Raw genomic sequence first — 20,442 nt, forward strand, 5'->3', positions numbered from 1 at the left:
AGTCTTTACCTCCAGCCTCTGACTGATCCTCAGCACAGACGACATCGGGGGCAGAGGAACCTTTGCCATCAGGCGCTCCGTACAGTTGAAGAGACGTTGGTGGATTCAAGAGTTTACCTCCATCAGGGCGATCCGTCTCTCTCTCAACCTGGGAAAGCAAATCAAGAACTTTGCAAGTTTTTTGGAACTCAATTAAAACGTAAATCTTTCAGAACTCACTACAAAAAAACTCTCAAAGTCAAACATTATAGACCCATTAAACAATGCGAAACACACCTCGAACAATGCGCATCAACTGTTTCCACCTTTTTGAGAAGTTAATTCCTTTATGCACATTTTTGACACCCAAATTTACTCTGAAAATTGCGGACAGGACGGCGCATGTCGATGCGTTGCCTGTGCAAGGGGTTTATAGTCTTAATATGCCATGCGTCCCCATCGTTCGGGAGCATCAAGTTCTTGTCTTTTGACCCACGAGTCCAAACAAACAAAGCTATAGAATCATGAGATAATAATTATCACCTAGTTAGTCACTCTGGTAAATTAGTTACTTTAATTCATGCAAATTAAAAGAATGGTGATTAAAGGCAGTGGACACTATTGGTAATTACTCCAAATAATTATCATCATAAAACCTTTCTTGATTACGAGTAATGGGGAGAGGTTGATAGTATAAAACATTGTGAGAAACAGCTCCCTCTGAAGTGACGTAGTTTTCGAGAGAGAAGTAATTTTCTACGAATTTGATTTTGAGACCTCAAGTTTAGAACTTGAGGTCTCGAAATCAAGCATCAGAAAGCACACAACTTCGTGTGACAAGGGTGTTTTTTCTTTCATTATTATCTCGCAACTTCTATGACCGATTGAGCTCAAATTTTCACAGGTTTGTTATTTTATGCATATGTTGAGATATAGCAAGTGAGAAGACTGGTCTTTGACATTTACCAATAGTGTCCAGTATCTTTAAATAAGTCATGCCATTCTGAAAGACAGGCAAACTCAAGCTGTAAAGTAACTAACCTTTCAGTTAAAACTTACAATGAAAAACAAAACTAAGCAAATACTTTAGGTAAAAAAAAAGTCCTAGCGGATTAATATTGGCTTGTGCATTATTTGATGGTCGATTTTTCTGGCAAGCATTTATTCATGAAATCATTGCAGAGGCTTGGTGTACTTTAGTACCAATAGAAAGTTTGTACTACATTACAATAGTCAATTACTGCATGTTGAGACTTGCTTCCTTTAAAAGTGGTTCGCAATGTATCCAACAAATGCTGAAACTAGATCCCTGTCTTAGAGTAACACAAATCCCAAATGAAGCAGGTTAAATTGTCATCCAATCTTGTGATGATCTTTGACGATACCCCCACCCAAGCATGCCCCACTCAAGCATGCCCCACCCAAGCATGCCCCACCCAAGCATGCCCCACTCAAGTGTGCCCTGCTCAAGCATGCCCCACCCAGTCGTCTTTTGAAAAGATTTAAGGACCTGTGTAAGGAGCGGCGAACTGAGTACAGACTTCTTCCTCTTAAATCATCCTCCTTCAGCCCACGTAAATTGCCCATATCAGGGACAGAATCTCTAGTGGGCAGATTTCCCTGGATGACCTCAAATAAGGAGCACCAATACTAAATAGACCGTAATGAATAACCCCTTTTTGCCATGAAAAGTCGCCATCTTGTAGGGCAAACCGTATGCGTGTCCAAACGCCTACATCATCGAAGCACGCAACATCCCAGTTTGATTTCTACGGCACATGGGCGCACACACGCACGCACACGCCATCTTGTAGGTCAGATATTTGAGCCGCGTGGCGTCATATTCAATACAGTCTATTGAGACCATGCAAAGGGGCTAACAAGTGTTGTTTTGATAGACCATCCCACACAAAAAAAAAGTTGTGAGACTTGGTCATATAGAACCACACAACAATCACAAGATGCCCCAAACTAAATCTACTGTTAAAGGTAGGGTCATTGATTGGTTAGTACTCCAAAAATAAATTATTATAAAAACTAGCTCGGTGGGAATCACTGCAGCAGTTTAAAACATTTAAAAACAAGGGATTCTGTGTGAAGTAACATGGTTTGGATCCCTTTTAACCCCAAAAAACATTTTGAATCTTAGAAACATTTCATTCATAAATCGTTTTACCCCCCCTTTTGATAAATTCAATGTTCTTGTGAAAATACTGCCACAGTTTTTTTCTCTGCAAGTAGACACTGTATTTAGTTTAAACTTTCACATGTGACTTTTATTGTATCTTTAGGCCAAAAAAAACCCAGCATTATGTTGACAAAAAATGATCCATGACAGATTGTTGTGAAGATGACGTCAGGTGTATTGGGTCATTAGGTTTATTATTATGTATAAAGAAGGAATTTAATTTGGTTTTTCATGAGAAATAAACAAAATCCGTAATTATTTTTCAAAATGAAAAGTATTGTGATGATTCCAGAGAGCTCAGTAACTTTGAGAAAAAGACTGAATATTGACCCACCTTTTTTGCATCAATTTTTAAAAAAGATTTTAAAGGAACACAATGCCTTGGATCGGTCGAGTTGGTCTTTGAAAAGCGTTTGTAACCGTTTATTATAAAATGCATATGATTAGAAAGATATATTAAAAGTAAAATATAATGATCCACACAAGTATCACTCGAAATTGCGTGGTTTTCCTTTTACCTCATCGACAAACCAGAGCGGCCATTTATGGGAGTCAAACTTTTGACCTCATAAATTGCTGACCGTGTTAGTTCGCGAAGTAAAAGGAAAACCATACAATTTTGAGGCAAATTTGTGTGGACCAATGTATTCTACTTTTAAATCATTTTTCTAACCACTTTAACTAAATAAAGTCAAAGCGGCATGCACACCAAAATTGGGGGACAGTCATGCACCCATTAAACATGAAGTAAATTGATTAATTTACACATGCCTGGTTTACATGTTTTTTTTTGTTTTTTTTAAAGATATGTAGTATTGGGAAATATAAATATTAAAAGGAAAGCTAGATGTGTAGAAAAAGTGGTCAAATGAAGTTAAACGATATTTCTTTGTTTGACACAAAATACATCTTTGTCGACTTGAAAGTTCAGGCCCGATATTTCATGGAAGCAATAAAGTCGGTTGCCTCTATGCCCCCAGGTCATTGCCTTGGTGTTCTTGAATTGCTACAGTAGAATTTACTTTTTCCTCACAGGGTGCCCTTTACCAAGGAGAACATGCCTTGGTGGCCTTGCCCTTTCAAAAACGAGGCATGCAGTACGGTTTTCAAGAACTGATGGTTTTGCGAATGAGACTGCATGATATGACAACTTCTATGGCTTCTGGAAAGGCATAAATTATACTGAGGTTTAGGTAGAAGTAATGCTAGCCATAAAGAAACTGTCCCAAATATCAAATAGATGAAGATGAGGTCCCTGGATCTAATTTCATAAAGCTGTTAAGCCACAGAAAATACTGCTGAGCAAATTTGCTAAGCAAAAAATGGGTGGGGCACGTTTCATCTAGCAATTCTTCCTGCGACCTAGCATCGTCACAAATCTCATACTTTGATATAGCCTTTAATGCTGTTATGTCACACATTGATCAAAAGGCTTGAAAATGGAGTTAGGAGCATGCAGATACATGTATCTTGGTCATTCCATCAAATGTCTAACAGACCTTCCCTTTATATAGTCACTGTCATGGTTCATCACCCACAGTGCTTCCAAAAGTTTTAATTTATAAAACGTCAAATTTCCATTCCACTTACAGTGGATGCAAAACACAGACATTAGAAATGGTAAAGTCATAGAGTATAAAAAAATGTCCCTTGGCATCGAGAAACAAGACAAATCAAAACAATTCAGCTTGAAAGATGGATAAGAAAAGGAAGGCCTATATTTTTGGGGCATGCATAAGACTGATGTCTTCCATTACCGTGGCAGCATCCTGAGATGGTGGCACACTTACAACGATGTCAGAGGAATGAAGAGGCTAAGTGGAGAAGTGAAATGAAAACACACAAACAGTGTCAAACTGGGAGCTGTTGTCATTGTCGTTAACGTCTTAACAATGTAAAGGAATCCTTTAGAAAAGGAGTGGAATTGAGCTTGTCTATCGCCAACTCTACGGACTTATACAAATTGTGTGATGGTTTGACAACTTTGCTGTCATTCAAAGTCCAAACGGGAGAAAAAGAGAAGTCTGATGAGTGTGCTTAAGTGTTACATATTAAGTGTGTGGACCTGAGAACCAAAGAAGTCCACAGTGTAGGGATTTACACACGTCAACATACAGTACTTTTTACAGTGTTGTATAAAATAGGATTTTCCTCAAAATGTACCACATAGTTACAACAACACAGAGCTATGTGTGCGTTGGGTAAAAGCATCCTGAGAACAAAACACATCCACATAACACAGAGTGTTACAACACTATGTGGACTTACATACGTCCACATAGTGTTTGTTGCAGAATAGGATTTTCCTTCAGTGTACAGAGGGAAGGAATGTCCACACAGTGACAGCAACACAGAGCTGTGTGTGCAATGTTATAAGCATTTCATACAAAGTGTGGGCCTGAGAACAAAAGAAGTCTTTGTAATGCAGGGTTTTGGGAACACTATGTGGATTTACATCTGTCCACATGTTTTTTTTTCAGTGTTGCAGAATTGGATTTTCCTTCAGTGTACAGAGGGAAGGAATGTCCACAGAGTGAATGCAACACAGTGTGTGTGTTGGGGTGTATTTTTATTTTTGTTATTCATGCAGAAGACTTTTAAAAAACAAAAGGGAAAATATGTCTTGGAAGAGGTATGAATCTGTACTCGTTGGAACTTTAAAAAAAAAAAGGCAAAGGGGGGTTAAGGGAAAATGTGTCTTGGAAAAGGTTTGAATTTGTACTCGTTGGGACTTTTTTTTAAGGCAAAGGGGGAGTTTTTAAACAATTGAATAGGTAAGAGTTTTTGCTCAAGTACGACAACAGATCATGAGGATGGAATGAAAGCAAACATGGCCTCAGTGAAAACAAACTTGCTGAAAAAACCCCACACTTTATAGCCTCTTTAAGTCTGATTGACATAAAGAACCCTAAATCAGAAAAACCCTAGAATGTTAAAACGCAAAATATGTCTGGGTTTTAACCCTGACACTACAATTGTGTAAATGGCAATATATTGAGATAGAGTATACTTTGATATTTACACGAAGCAGACAACTTTAGCAAAGCTTCAAGGCTAGTTCAATATCTTACTGAATGTATAAAGACTTCAAAAAGATTTAGCAATGCCTGGGCGGACGGCAAAGCATTTTAAGAAGAGTACCATGACTAGTTTTGTTTAACTTACCTGCCAAATTGACTAGTTCTAAAACAAATTACAAATGGCGTCTAAAAAGTTTGAACACTTCTTGTTCATAACAAAACAAAAACCTTAATAATGGACTTACAGAACAGAATCAAACAGATGAGCTAATCTGTGAATGTGTTGGTTGCCAAATACTGAAATAACTAATGTGCAACAAATCATAAACAAATATGGGTGCGTGTCGACGGTGCTAAACTGTGAATTAAGTCAGCAACGTATAATAGTGATGAACTAAAAAAGAGTGATCCTATACGCCATGTAAAAAACAAGAATTGGTTGGCATCTTCTTCAATTCTCTGCCTGGCTAATTTTTTTGCCTTCAAAATTCCTCATCTCTTTTTTTTCTTCTTACCTTACATTAAAAAGAAAAGTAAAATAAAGCTGGATTGATGAAGCTACATGTACCTCGTGGTAAAAATAGCGACATAAATCTTCAGTTTGCACAGCCAAAATCATGGGTACACTTTTTGTTACAAAAACACCGAATGAACAACAGATCAATATTCAGTAACTCTTTGCAGATCTTGTGTTCCACAAACTCAAGAACTTTTGTTTTCATCACTGATAAAGCGATTGTGGATATATAAATAACATTTAGATGTTCTGCTCCATCAGTGGTTTACAAACTGTTTTTCACAACATGGAAGACGACAAAGAAAAGGTACCCACGTATGTGGCTGTGCACTTCTGAACTCAAATGTTTTGGTCATGAGATCACAGATTTATTGATGAGATAAAAGAACCAATTGATAGTTTGTTTACTCGACCTACAAGAGTCAATAGGTACCTTAAGCAGTGGCGTGAACGGAGTCTCTGGATCCTACGACGACAATGAACGCAACAAACAGCAAAAATAGAAGAGAGAAGGAGAGAAAAAGAAAGAACAAACAAGAAAAAAGGCATATGTCAGTGCTGGGCTTCAAAAGGTTCCTCAATGCTCCATGCTTGGTCCATAATAGTCACAGCAAGGAGTGAGATTGGGTCATGTTGTGTATACATGCTAAGAAAACAATGGAGTGTGTATCCATAGTTAAATTGCTAATCTTTACTTCAAGCTCTTTGAAAAGGTTCTGAATAAACACTTTTCAATATTTATTGAACTTGTTTTCTGATCTTGCAACACTGGAGTTATTGCAATATATGCATTTTATCACAAAACATCAAGTATCATCAAAACAGCATATATTATACAAATCAAAATCATATTATATATGGTTAAACATATTTAAGAAAAACAAAATCACACATTTTTCTGATATGCATTAAAAAAAAAAAATTTTGAATTTTGGTTTTAGAAAATTAAATGACTGTTAACTGTTTTTTCTTTTTCTTAAACTATGAAATGAATGTGAGGCATGCATGAAATCTGCAGCACTACAATGCATGAAAGATAAACAAAATGCTACGGAGACAGAAAGAAACAAAGATTATGTCAAACATAATAAAATTAATTGTTAAAGGAATGTTACAGAATTGGTAAGAAACAAAAATCGTGAAGATCACAGATTTACATGAAACTTACACGATCTAATGATGATGATAGTTGAAAACATCCCTTAAAATATTTCTGTCTAAAATGTCATATTTGATGAGAAATAAATAATCTAACTTCGTGTGTGGAGATAATCGCTCAGTGAGCGTGTTATTCATTTAGATTTTGGCAATGAAATATTTGTAATCGGTTTTTCTCTAATCTCTCGTGACCCAGATGGCCGAGCGATCTCGAACTTCTACAGGTTTGTCAGTGTATGTATATGGTGGATTACATAAAGTGCTTACACTGCCAGCAACTGTTTTGTTAGCAAAAACCAATTCTGTAACGTTCCTTTAAATGACAGGTAGTACCATTAAAAGCAATAAGAGTCAATGAAAGACAACAGCAGTCAAAGAAAGACAATGAGAGTCAATATTAAACAACGGGAGTCAAAAGACAACAGGCAGAAGGTGAGGTGAAACTATTTCAGACAGGGTTTGAATTTCAAAAGTTTTTCCATTAGACTTGAGTAAAGTCTTGTAGCTTAGAAGTGTAATTTATTTATACCAGCAATATTTCTACAAGACTAATTATTCTCTTTCTATGTACCTGCTAACATTTAAGGCGAAGATTTGAAAAGCCAAAGTTTTCTGAAGTATGTGGTTCAGAAAAACAAAAAAACGAGACTGCAGCAGGCGATTTCACAAAAAGTAGTGCTTAAATTGTGAAATCAAATTTGTGGAAATTACTTCTTTCTCAAAACTACGTTACTTCAGAGGGAGCTGTTTCTCACAATGTTTTATACTATCAACAGCTCCCCATAGGGTTTTATGCTAATAATTATTTTGAGTAAATAACCAACAGTGCCCACTGCCTTTAATGATACCTATAATAACAAATCAAGGCAAAAGGCAATGTGGCGTTGGTGTTAAAAATAAACTGAAAAATTGTCCCCCAAAAGACACAACAGAATTATTTTTATAATTCTGTTAATTAAAATTAACAGCAGTTTTAATTCTAACCAATGCTTTTATTTATTTGGATGAGCAGCCATTGATTAGTAGATCCTGTTGCATGTAGAAGGAAAAAACATTGTTGTTGTCTCTAAGTTGTACAAGTCATATTATTTCATACACGTGGGTTTTTCCCAGATTATTTTCATCATTAAGTTTGTCGATATGAAAGTGTGAAATATAGCCTGATTTGCTGTTGGAAAAGTTCAGTTACTGGCATAACATCCTAGCTTTTCCACAAACCTGTGTGAGAAAAGGTTTAAAATCAGAAACTCATTGTTTTTTTTTTTGGTTTTTTAATGTGATGCTCAGCAGCACAAATTCTAAAATCAACTCATCTTATTTTTAAAAGGTTGATTTGTTTTGTAGGATTTCGTTTTTGCCCAATGGGCAAAATTCACTAAAGAAGTAAATACTTAAAAGCATCCAGAGATTTGCAGCCTAAATGTGCTTCATCTATTATTTTCTTTTAACTTAAAGGCACTGGACACAGTTGGTAATGACTTGAAAATGACTGTTGGCATAAAAACTTACTTGGCAACAAGCAATGGAGAGCTGTTGATAGTTTAAAACATTGTGAGAAATGGCCCCCCTCTGAAGTAGCGTAGTATTCGAGAAAGAAGTTATTTTTTTTAGTAAAGTATTTACCCGAAATTTGTCAAACACACACTATCAGGTAAGGGCTATTACTAAGCCCAAGCCACATGCAAGGCTCTGGTCTGAGGAAGGATTCGAACCGGGCCCAACAGATTATTCTAGAAATGATAGTGACACTACTTTCATGCTAAAAAAAACCTGCATTGGCCACTCCTTGAAACTTCTTGAAACTAGAAGATCCATGTGATACAGTTTAACAAGCTCATAAAAATTACCCATGGGTAACAATAACTAGACATTGAGCCATCTACCGGTAAGGAGGAAAACCAAAGGGACCAAGAAAAACCCTGTAAAAAAACCACCGAACCCACCCGAGTAACATGCTGTGATATTTTTTCACAGGACTCGGGAAAGTACTGAGTATACAGTGCTAACACACATCGGTGTATGGGTAAAAACCAAAATTAATAAAGACTTTGTTAGTAATGCTGCATCCTCCCATCTTAGATGCTCAACTCACATTATCATCTGAGCTATTCGCTGGTTCCTCTCCTCTCTGCTGACGAACTTCTTCCTCCTCTCTCCTCTCTGCCTCCCCTTTCTCAGCCAAACGGAACTCCTCCTCCAGGGCTAGCCTGTCGTCTTCCTCATCTTGCTCCATCTTGTGAGATTCTTCAAGATGCTTCATCAAGACGGCAACGACCACATTAACGAGGACAAACTGAGCCATGAGAACAAAGCAAACGAAGTAGATTGGGGCGAGGATGGCACTGGCGCAGCAATTGTAGACACAGTTTGGGCCGTTGTTGCATTTATCTCTCCTAAGTGTATCCTGAAAGAATCAAAACAAAAAAAATACTAAAAGACCGGCAGCCGATTTCATGAAACCCTAGGATTAATCCAATCTCAAGTTAGGTCTAGGGGTTGAATAATAATAATAATAATAATAATAATAATAATAATAATAATAATAATAATATTAATAATAATAATAATAATAATAAAAATATCATAGCCTTATATAGCATACGTATCTACCAAACAAGGTACTCAAGGCGCTGAGTATGTACAAAGTCTCAGAAAGATAGGTTATTACAGTGATTAATTCTGAGACCCAATTATTTAGCACCTTATAAGGGTTTACAAGGTGCTACGGCGCATTCAGCAGCCACAGCCAGGAACACCGGGGCAAACCCCTTCTCTTTTCGATAAGCACACTGGGTTCTTTTACATGCGTTACACAACACATGGAACCAACAGCTCTACATCCCATCCGAAGGACGAAGCAATGGTTAAGTGTCTTGTACAAGGACAGTGTCACAGCTGGGGATTCGAACCCACACTCTGCTGATCAAAAACACCAGAGTTTGAGACAAAATGTGTCCTAATGTCTATGGTTACGGAACTTAACTCATCCCAAGTCCTAAGATTAATCCTAAGTTAGGAAGTGTTTGATGATCGACATCGACCGCAGGAATTATAAACCATTTGCATAATGCGGAATGCACCTCTGCAAAATGTGCATCTACAATTTCCACAATTTTGGGTCTGTGGGTCAGTATCATTGGCCTTGGGGACCGATCCATTAAGCTCCGCCCCATTGGGTATTGACTAATCACAACGCAACGAAGGTCCGACAAATCAAGTCCAACATGCATGCGCGTATGCTTGGCGCACGCGGCTGAGTTGCCTCACGGAGAGGCTCATGTGTTCTTGCGCACACGTGCGTCGTGGGCAGAGCCTAATGGATCGGTCTATTGGGTTCCAGGGTGAATGTTAATATTACATATACTTTATTGATAACAACTGATAAGAATCACAATGAAACTGGCAAGCAGGGAATTCAGAGATTTGGACTGATGGGAAATTAACGTATTTTAAGCAAAAGTTAGGCAAAAAGTGAAGTGGTATTTTGGTATGTGCTACCTTCATGATTCCATTCCAGTTATCTGCCGTCGCTATTCTGAAGAGAGTCAGGAAAGCAATGAAGAAGTTCTTGAAGGAGGCATGTCTTCCAAGACCTTGGCACGGATTGTCGATTGTGCAGTCTGAAAATGAAAATTAGGTTCAAAGAAATACAGTCTAAATAACAAGCACTCGCAGTAAGTTGAAACTTTAACCAAGGTAGATTTTGAACCAAGGTAGATTTTGAACCAAAGAGACAAGTAATGCTTAATTTAATGGGGGTGCTTTAGAGTGAGTAACTCGTCCCAACTTAGAATGGGTTCAATGTGTCCCAACGTCTACAGATACGGAACTTAACTTGTCCCAAGTCCTAAGATTAATCCCAAATAAGGAAGAGTTTCGGTGAAACCGACGGCAGGGTGCGATTTCACAAAGACTTAGGACTAGTCCTAACTTAGGACTAGTCCTAGGAGATATACAGATTGCATGGATATTCCCAAGTCAGGACGAGTAACTGGTCCTAACTCTAGATAAGACTAGTCCTAACTCTTTGTGAAACCGACGGCAGATCACTTACCCAGACGTCCGAATAGCTCGACTCCAAGAGCAGCAAATATGAAGAAGAGTAGAAAGAAGAGAAGACCCAGGTTGCCGACCTAGGGTCAATAAAACAATTGCCATTAATCTACTCAATCAAATAAATGTGAACAATCATAACAATCCAAACCAATTGTACTCAATCAGCTTGTGGACTACTTTTTTTTCTCACATATAAAACATAGTTTACCCAGTCAGTTTACCCCTGTGGTTTATATTGATATATAAAACAGCCATACTCAGTAAACCTCCATAGCACTAATTTGGCAATTTGTAAGTTCTGGGATGCTTTATCTTGTTTAATAATTATCTATTGGGAGCAGGAATTGTTTGGTAAATTATTGAATAGGATTGCATATTCTTAATTAAAATTTTGTGAAATTTTGTGAAATATGATCTTTTTAGAAGTTCAAAACAGTACAATTCCCGACATAGTTACAATATATGCAACTACAATGTGAACCAACCCCAATCTAGTTTGTCAACAGATCCATTGCATGTGAGGTCATTTGCTTAAAAGCACCCTCATTGGGGCCAAAAATGGATAAATCATTGAAGGAAAGCTTTTCTTTTTGCAAAAAAATGTGCGCATGACCTCAGTGTTCCCGTAGTGCTTCATGTTACGCAAGGGATCTATAGACCCACAGCCCACATACATTGTACATGGGTGCCCCTGTCTGCCATTTTGTGTGTCAAAATGTGGACAAAAGGATGGTACAGGTGTTTCGCATCTCCAAACAATGCGTCTCTACCTTTTTTTGCATTTTTTGGGGAGTCCATTCCTTTTGTGCATGTTTTGACACATAAAATGGCGGACAAGAGATGCGCGTTGCTCGTTGTGAAAAGTGTCTATTGACTTTGTTTGGCGGCCTCTAAGAGCCAGTTCGAGTGCACATATTTAGTCCACCAGTGGTTGACCACAGACTTTTTGGTCTAGTCAACCTTCCACCTTTTCGCTAAAGTGTCACTGGTTCCCCTTTGTGCTTAATACATGTTAGAATTGATCATGCTTTTGGGACCAGTGAAGAAACCATTGGCTCGTGGCTGGTTCCAAATGGTTGACCACAGTAGTCAACCAATGGTCGACCAGCCTGGGTTTGAGTCAAAATGGTCAACCTTTAGTTAACCATTGTGCACACTCAAACTTGCTCGAAATTGACAACATTTAAACAGTCATACAATCAAACATTACCTGAGGGAGGGCTTGGGATATGGTATCCAAAATAGCACGAATTCCACTAGCTACCCTTAACAACTTGAGAACTGCACACACAGGAAGTACGTTGAAAAGACAACGGGGAAACAAGTGCAATAGAAGGGGGGGAAAAAACACCATAAACCATTATCATGCAATCTGTGACGGCTAAAATTATATATTCACAAACATCACACCAATGGGATCACAGGGGTGATTGATGGAGCCAAGCGGATAACAAGCTGCTCATGCATATGCAAACCATAATCTTGCATATTTAAATTATAATCATGCAAATTTATGACTAAGTTTCGAATGGAGACAATCTATTGGCTGGGGTAGGGTGGAAAGGGGGAAACTGAAATAAAACAACAAAATTATCAAAACAACAAACATCAACATTGGCTAAATGAGGTGGGTCTTGCTTTAAATGTTTTAACAAACAAAGTCTAAAAAAATTTAAGGCATGATTTTGTCGTTTGTAGCTTTCTCAATTGTCGCAAATGGGGGCTAAAAAAAACCATAAGGTTACTGCCCAAAATAACATTTGAATGGCTTTTTCAATTGAATCATTAAATTATTCCATCAAGACTCTGGCTCTTACCTACTTCTTAGATTAATTTCCGTTTTGTTTTATCTCATGTACATTTTGTGTGCAGATCTTTCAAAGCCTTTGCCATAACCCAAAACAACAATAATATGTTGTGTACAGTGTATGTACCTCTCTATGTATTGTGGATAAACAACAATTTGCCAAAATGAATGAGTTTTCAAAGTTAATAACTTGATTAAAGCCAATGTGTCAACTCAAAACCGTACTATCTCGCTCGGATTATAGATTTTAGGAAAGTCAAAATTCCTGAATTTGTAAATTGTACCTTTCTCAAAACCATGAGGTTACTGCCCAAAATAATATTTGAACGGATTTTTTAATTGATGTGGGGCTGAGCTTCCCCTTGTTGTAGAGCCGGACACTCAGATGTTACACGTTTCATTTAATTTTATTCCATTTCATATTATTTGATTTAATATATTCTGGTTATGAAGCCAAGGTCTCCCTGAAAAGTGTAATCCCTGAACTAGTCAGGAACCCAATTGAGAGCAGACAAGGAATACATTATACAAAACTTAAGATGTGACGTTTTTGCTTTGACACTGTCAAAAAGAACCACTGGAATACAACACTTCCTGAACAAAACAAAACCATGCAAATTATAAAACATCAAGCACAATGAATGCATTACGAATCAACAGCGAATAAAAAGTAGATGATGATGAAACATGCGAAAGGTCAAACTCCAAAGTGACCTCACGTTACCTGTGGGATAGCCCCCATGAGTACGGCTAGAAGCTCTCGCAATCCTTTCATGGTCTTCATGATTTTCAGCACTGTCGTACAACGGGGGGGACAACGAGCAGGGAGAGAGTCAGGTCAAGGGGTCAAGGGTCATGTGATATACCATTACACAATTAATGATTGGTTGTCAGACCAGTTTATTCATGCGACAAAGCATGATGGTACGCGTCAGTTGGAATATGTCCAACTTAAAAAATTTAAAAAATTGTCTGCATGTCTTGGTACTAACTGGAAAAGTTTGTTTGAACTTCAGTATTTGGTGGTAATGTCTGTGAATGAGGGACTCGAATTTTAAATGCTATGTTGCAGTCTTTAAAGGTGTGTTTGGAAAAAGACATAGACTGCAGGAATTGTTATGGTTTATGTAATTGAGGGTTACTGGCCCAATGATAATAGTGCTCGACTCTGGCTGGTGATCCGGTGGATATTTCAAGCTGCGAGTATTAAACTGGCTTGATATTAAAAGTACTGGAATCTGCATGGCCAGTGCGCGGTTGGGTGTTTCAAGCTGTGGGTTACTGGCCCAAATGCTAAAACTGTTGGACTCTGGCCAGTGGTCTAGTGGGTATTTCAAAGCCCATTGAGCAGGTCCCAATTTCATAAAGCTTGTAAACACAGAAACATGCTTAGCACTTTTTAACAATCTTTTGCTTAGCAAAAACAGGTTACCAGCCAGAATACCGTAACGTTCCCATTGCTGCGACTGGTACCCTTAACATTTCTTTCTATAGACTAGACATTTGCTAAGCAGAATGTTCTGCTTAACAGCTTTATGAAATTGGGCCCCAGGATGGCATCACATATTACTGGGAGTGTGCTCTGTTCAAAACTGTATCAAGTCACAAATGTAGTCATGGCAGATCTTTTGGTCTGTATGTCATATTTCAGTGCCAGCCGAGAGACGCAACAATGTCTGCTTTGAAGAATTATGAACACTTTTCGCTTGGACGAGATTTGGATTTACGCTTATTAGAGATTACAACAAAACTTTGAACCAACCTCTTGCAATCCTGAGAACTCTCATGATTCTGATGATTGTAGGGTTGATGGGAATGATTCCAGTCTGTAACTCCTCTAGAAAGATCCCAGCAATGGATAAAATCACGATGAATATGTCCAATTTATTCCACCTAAAGAGGGGAAGAATAACAATACAGAACTGGTTATGAGGCTATGTTAGTAATGGCAAAGTATACCTTTCGTTTTTGGAATCATTTGCTTGTTTGAATCCTATATAAATTTAGATGTACGAGGTCGTTGGTTCAAATCCCGCTCTAGTCAATTTTTCTTTGTTCAACCCAAAATCATTTAAAAATGTACCTAGTCAGTTTCCCTTATGGTTTACTATTTGATACATGCATATATATATATACATTTATTGACCAAACCAACAGCGGACGAGCCGCCAAATACAGGAAAGGATAATACCCATATTAAAAATATTCATGTAGACTATATAAAATAATATGTGTGCACAAAGTTAACAATTAAAATAGAAAACATCTTAGAAAGGAAAATTGCAGCAAAAATTGAGAAACAAAATAAATTAAAGTTGGGGACAGAAACAAATAAACATGAACGACTGTGAAAAAATATGAACATTTGATTTTGACATGTTTGTGAGATGTGGCCAAAAATCCTGAGCAAATATGTCCACATAGGAAGAATAATCTGTAATTGGAATACACAATCTGATACACAGTTATAAATGACAGTAATGCTTCAATTTTTCGGGCATAAAAACATTTTTACATTGGCACATCACTTTGTGAAGTATTTCTCAAAATTCCTTATAGTATCGGATGCAGGGCTTATAAATTCAAAAGTTTTATTGACATTTAATTTAGCACTTACTACCAAACATACCATGGCCTAAGCTTTTGATCCAATAGGGACCCCCCCCCCACCCCCTCAGAGGCAGCTGAGGAAGGTTTATTGATATTACACAAAAGAATATTTAAAAAATTACAAAATAATTAACAATTTTATAAAATACATATTTCTGACCTGTCTTTGATGTATCTCAAGAAACCCAAGGCTGTGATCTTGAGCAAAGCCTCAATAATGAAGACCACTGTGAAGACATAGTTGAAGTACCTTAAGATTTCCTCTAATAGCTAAACAGGAAACGAACGAAGTAAATTAATATCAATATGTAAACACAGAACAGTTGAGAATCAATGGGTAGGAGAGGATGGAGGTTGGCTTGTCCCCCTCCCTGCGACTTTTCAGTCTTGGAAGGAAATGGCATATCAGATTCCCCTCCCCCCCCCCCCGGCACTTTTTGATTGACTGTTCATAAGAAAATGTGCTGCAAAAAAACAGGAAAAAGTATGTACACATTATGTTCTTTAATTATAATTGTTTACAATTTTTATTTAAATAAAATAATAAAAATTAAAGGTTTTCTATCTTCTTTTTTTGATGGACTATGTGCACAGAAACGGCCAACTAAAAAATAAATAAAAAATAAAAATAATAACACTAACAATAGTCAAACAAACACCAACAAATGTCTTAATCTTGTAACTGTACCTCTGGCATGCCATAGTGTTCAATGGCCATGGAGATGACATTGATAAAGATAATTGCAGCTACAATCAAATCAAAGTACTTATTGATGACAAGATCATGGATCACGCGTCTCGGCCGTGAGTATACTGCATAGTAGGGCTGTTCTCTTGCTCCTGATTGGTCGGAAAAGTGGTGGAAATAGAGTGAAAAAAAAGCATAATCAGTTTTATTGTTGTTTTGTGGGGTGAGTAGGATAGTGTCTCAACAATTAAGATGGACAGACTTATTTTTTAGTTAATGTTACTTGAGATGCTTGCATCCCTAAATCCCTATTGTTGTTGAACCATTTATTATAATTAGAACAAGCATTGACCCTCAACATTGATACGATTCAAAACGATTCCTCAAGAAGCGTTCCAAGAATGGGAGACTTTTTGCGACTCTAGGTGGCAGCAGACTTACAAGGTTAATCCATTGTTCTTAGCTATGTGCGCATGCTCAGGGCGACTTATATAATGGAACTTTACCTGGGGTTGCGTTTTGGCGGTCGTAACTAATAACTGTTTCGGTTGATTTGCCCACGAGTGAAGCATTGGCCAATGACCGATACAGTTGGTTACGACCGCCAAAAGCCTGGTTCATACTTCCTGCGAAAGCAAATCACAAATTTGCAACGAATAGTTCGCAACAGTTGAACTGTGCTAAACTCCTGCGAATTCTGTGTCGTTAAAACTTGCTTCGTATTTGCATTCGTGGGAAGTATGAACTGGGCTTTATAGCAATCTGCTGCCACCTAGCATTCAAAAGTCTTCCATTACGACCGAAGCTGTAGTATCTACCAATAATTATTACTAAAGGTGATGTCATACTAGAACTGGAAAATCATTACTGTATGTATTTTTCTTTAAAGATGAATTAGATTGTGATTTTTGTCTTCTATGTATTGATTTTGATGATTCTAGCTAAATAAGGTGTCAAAGGTTGGGTGTCAAAGGTCAGGTGCATTGTGAGGAGTGCGTCTAAACTCGACAGGATGATGCAAAGTGTGGTTAATAAATTACCTTTCTCTTCTATTTAAAAACATTAAATATCAGTTACAATAGTTATACTACCTCATGTTAACCCTTCATTAAGGAACACTAAAAAAGTGCAGTTTTTTCTTGCATATTTAAAGTAATTTTGCATATTTATAGTAATATTTGACATAATAAATTATTTGGGGTTAATGTAACCACATTGCTGCAATAAAGAAGCTCATCACTCATTACCATAACTATGAATATTCATAATCATCATGGGTTTGGTTTGATTCAAAATTGTTTCAAGACACCAGTCAAGTTTTTTCTATATATTATTTTTCAAATTTTGAATGATTATCTCTTTTTTATCCTTGAGGAAATGCTGATGAGCTTCGTCTTATTGTTTCTGTCTTGCTGTTATGTATTTGGCACCCAAGCCAACAGTGTTTTCTCTCCATTAATCCAGTTAGATCCGGTTCAATCCGGTTCAATCCGGTTCAATCCAGCCAGTGAATAAAGGTGCAGAAGGTTAGAGGGATGGTGAGTGAAGGTTACCAGGGAACCCATGATAGGGTGTGTGTGTGTGGTTTTGAAGAGATTGATGCCAGGGAAAGGAGGTGTGTTAGGAAAGATCAGTAGGATGAGGGAAGGAAAAGTGGCAAGCAAATACTTTAAAGCAACCAACTTAGCTTCTGAAAATGTTAACAAAACTTCTTATAAAGTAAAAGTATAAAGCTTCTTAAATCAAGTCCAAACATGTTTCTGTTACTTTTTTTGTTAAAAGTTGATTCAACTGAGGCAAAAAGTATCTTTTGTGAGTTATGAAATTTCTTACAGACAAAAATATACTGCAATTTTGACATTTCTTTCTGCTCCACTGACTGCAGGAAATAAAGGGCAGTCAGACAAAAAAATAGAATTCAACTGAACAATTTTTTTCTAACAGCCAACTTTTAGTAAACCATGATAACTGCATGGCTCTTACATTCTTCAAAATTTACCTCCTTTCTTTGGAATTGTCTTATTCCATATCTTTTTTTCAAGTCAACATTTTAGTGTAAGTTAACATTCCAAGAGCATGACATTAAAATCATCACACTACAGCTACATCTACAATCATTTCATTCTATTTGCATCATGCTTACATGCTTCCTCCATAAGACACAATGCACATGCTTTCAAAATCTCATCCGTATAAGCCGCCCCCCCCCCCCCCCCCACACCAAATCATGCTGCTTAAGATATTGCTTTTTCCAGCTTTGTCCCTTTTTCTTCATCATGCATTTTCGTAAACGCCATGTGTTTAAAACTAGCATGAATGTAGTCTTGGTCCTAAACAACAGCGATTGATAGTGAATAGTGTACTGCAGTCGGTTGTATATTGTTATAGAGCGTCCTCTTCTGACATGATTATACCAACTTAGCGGGTTAGTGGGAGCCACATCCACTATTAATCACTGACATCTTGTGCCAAGACTAGAATTAATGGTGAATATCATTTGCGGTTGGCGTCTGCTCAAAATTCTTGAAAATGTGCCGTACGACATTACCATGGCAACCAGTAATTGGCTCACTAGCAGCCTGCACAATGCTGATTATGACTGGCACTAAAGCATTTTCTATGGAAACGTGGTGTGCTACTTTTAAACAAAGCATCATGTAACAATGACCATCAAGCTATGACCATAAAGCATTCTGCTTCATTCACAATATTACAGTCATATTACAAAATAATGCTTTTCCCTCCAAAACAAATGCTTTTCCCTCCAAAAACAAATGTGCAAAAGACCAAGGTTTTGACAATCTGCAACCATCACAGAAGATTGAGTTACAGAATGGCCTTTGGGCTTAATATTTATGCAAAGAAGAACAAAGTTAACCGGGAAAAAAAGAGAAGTGAAGGTCTTCTAAAAGACAGAGATAGAGAGAGTAAAATAAAGAGACAATCCCTGAAAGACACTGGACACTATTGGTAATTGTCAAAGACTAGCCTTCACAGTTGGTGTATCTCAACATATGCATAAAATAACAAACCTGTAAAAATTTGAGCTCAATCGGTCATCAAACTTGCGAGATAATAATGAAAGAAAAAAACACCCTTGTCACACGAAGTTGTGTGCGTTTAGATGGTTGATTTCGAGACCTCAAGTTCTAAATCTGAGGTCTCTAAATCAAATTCATGGAAAATTACTTCTTTCCTGAAAACTATGGCACTTCTCACAATGTTTTATACCATCAACCTCTCCCATTACTCGTCACCAAGAAAAAGGTTTTATGCTAATAATTTTTTTGAGTAATTACCAATAGTGTCCACTGCCTTTAAGTCTAAGTTGAGATCTATTATAAAAACAAATGGGCATCGGTTTCTTATTTTGATTTAGGCTACCTAGGGTTCGTAAAAAAATAAAAATAGATTTAGTTCATCGTTAAGTAATTAAATTATGATGTAGTTTTTCATGCCATGCTTCGTTATGAAGATGATGTACATCTACATGTCATGCATAAAATTAAAGATAAAAGTGAATTGAAAAAGTATTAGTATTATTGTTGATTTGGTCTGAATTAACCCTTATGCTATGGCTGTCTTTGTGTACATAGTGACAATGACAGTTATAAATCTCATTTAAAAAAATGTAAATTGACTAATTTTCCTTCCAGCCTCACTTTGATTATAGTGAAATGGAAAAGAAAAACAAGATGGCCCCCTGTAATGATGGTATATTACCTTGACTCCAACACGTTGAAGAAGTTTTTTAGATTCCGATTTCGATAATTTTATCTCCAAAAGATTGAGGTATTTTGTGATCAATGTGACTTTAAACTTTATTCAATAAACATATGTGTTCATCTGCGACATCTATTTCAGTGGAAAATAAACGTCTTGTTGCTATGGTGGCTGACAGCTGATACAAACATCTTTCAATTAATTTTTTTATGTGATATTTTTAAAGTCAATTTCTATGAATAAGAAATTAAATGAAGTGTATAAAATATTTAAAAAAAAACACTAATCTCTTCTTTCTAGATATTCAAGTATCATTGCATGCGTCATTCATCACAGCAAACTTGTAATTTTTTGTTGCCACATCATGCCGGGATTCTTTTTTACCTAGGCTGGCTATGTGTGAATTCCTGAAAGTGTTTAACGATTATTTTGTTGATGTTCTAAAAAAACAATTTCTATATACCTATTCAAGTTCCCAAACAGCAAAACTGAAAAACTTAGTATCTTATCACAAATTGTTGAAAAACCTTATAAATGCATTTATCTTCAAGTACGCGCTAATCCTCCAATCAGACGGGCAGAATGGAGAGGTGATAAAAACCTATATTGCACGGCTAATATCACTACCATGCGTCTTGTGTGTTCTATGTCACGCGCCAAGTTTGCTTCGGCCTCATTGGATATGGGACGCAGAAG

General features: G+C 37.0%; 1 protein-coding gene across 7 annotated transcripts in view; it reads right to left on the bottom strand.

Annotated features, from left to right (window-relative positions):
- The window catches only part of LOC139943847 (voltage-dependent T-type calcium channel subunit alpha-1G-like), a 165,654-nt gene that overhangs the window by 2,613 nt on the left and 142,599 nt on the right, over window positions 1-20,442 (bottom strand). For 5 of the 7 annotated variants that reach the window (XM_071940690.1, XM_071940688.1, XM_071940693.1 and 2 more), the window contains 10 exons: window positions 16,024-16,175; window positions 15,496-15,605; window positions 14,488-14,618; window positions 12,129-12,199; window positions 10,917-10,995; window positions 10,361-10,482; window positions 8,955-9,266; window positions 6,138-6,170; window positions 3,925-3,981; window positions 10-148 (listed from right to left, as the gene is read on the bottom strand). In XM_071940690.1, coding sequence (XP_071796791.1) covers window positions 10-148; window positions 3,925-3,981; window positions 6,138-6,170; window positions 8,955-9,266; window positions 10,361-10,482; window positions 10,917-10,995; window positions 12,129-12,199; window positions 14,488-14,618; window positions 15,496-15,605; window positions 16,024-16,175 — 1,206 coding nt within the window. Of the gene's footprint in view, window positions 1-9; window positions 149-3,924; window positions 3,982-6,137; window positions 6,171-8,954; window positions 9,267-10,360; window positions 10,483-10,916; window positions 10,996-12,128; window positions 12,200-13,449; window positions 13,521-14,487; window positions 14,619-15,495; window positions 15,606-16,023; window positions 16,176-20,442 lie in introns of all 7 variants that reach the window. The other 2 variants (XM_071940687.1, XM_071940692.1) reach the window with 2 other exon arrangements.

The sequence above is a fragment of the Asterias amurensis genome, chromosome 11 (assembly GCF_032118995.1).
Source record: "Asterias amurensis chromosome 11, ASM3211899v1".
Classification (NCBI taxonomy): Eukaryota; Metazoa; Echinodermata; class Asteroidea; order Forcipulatida; family Asteriidae; genus Asterias; species Asterias amurensis.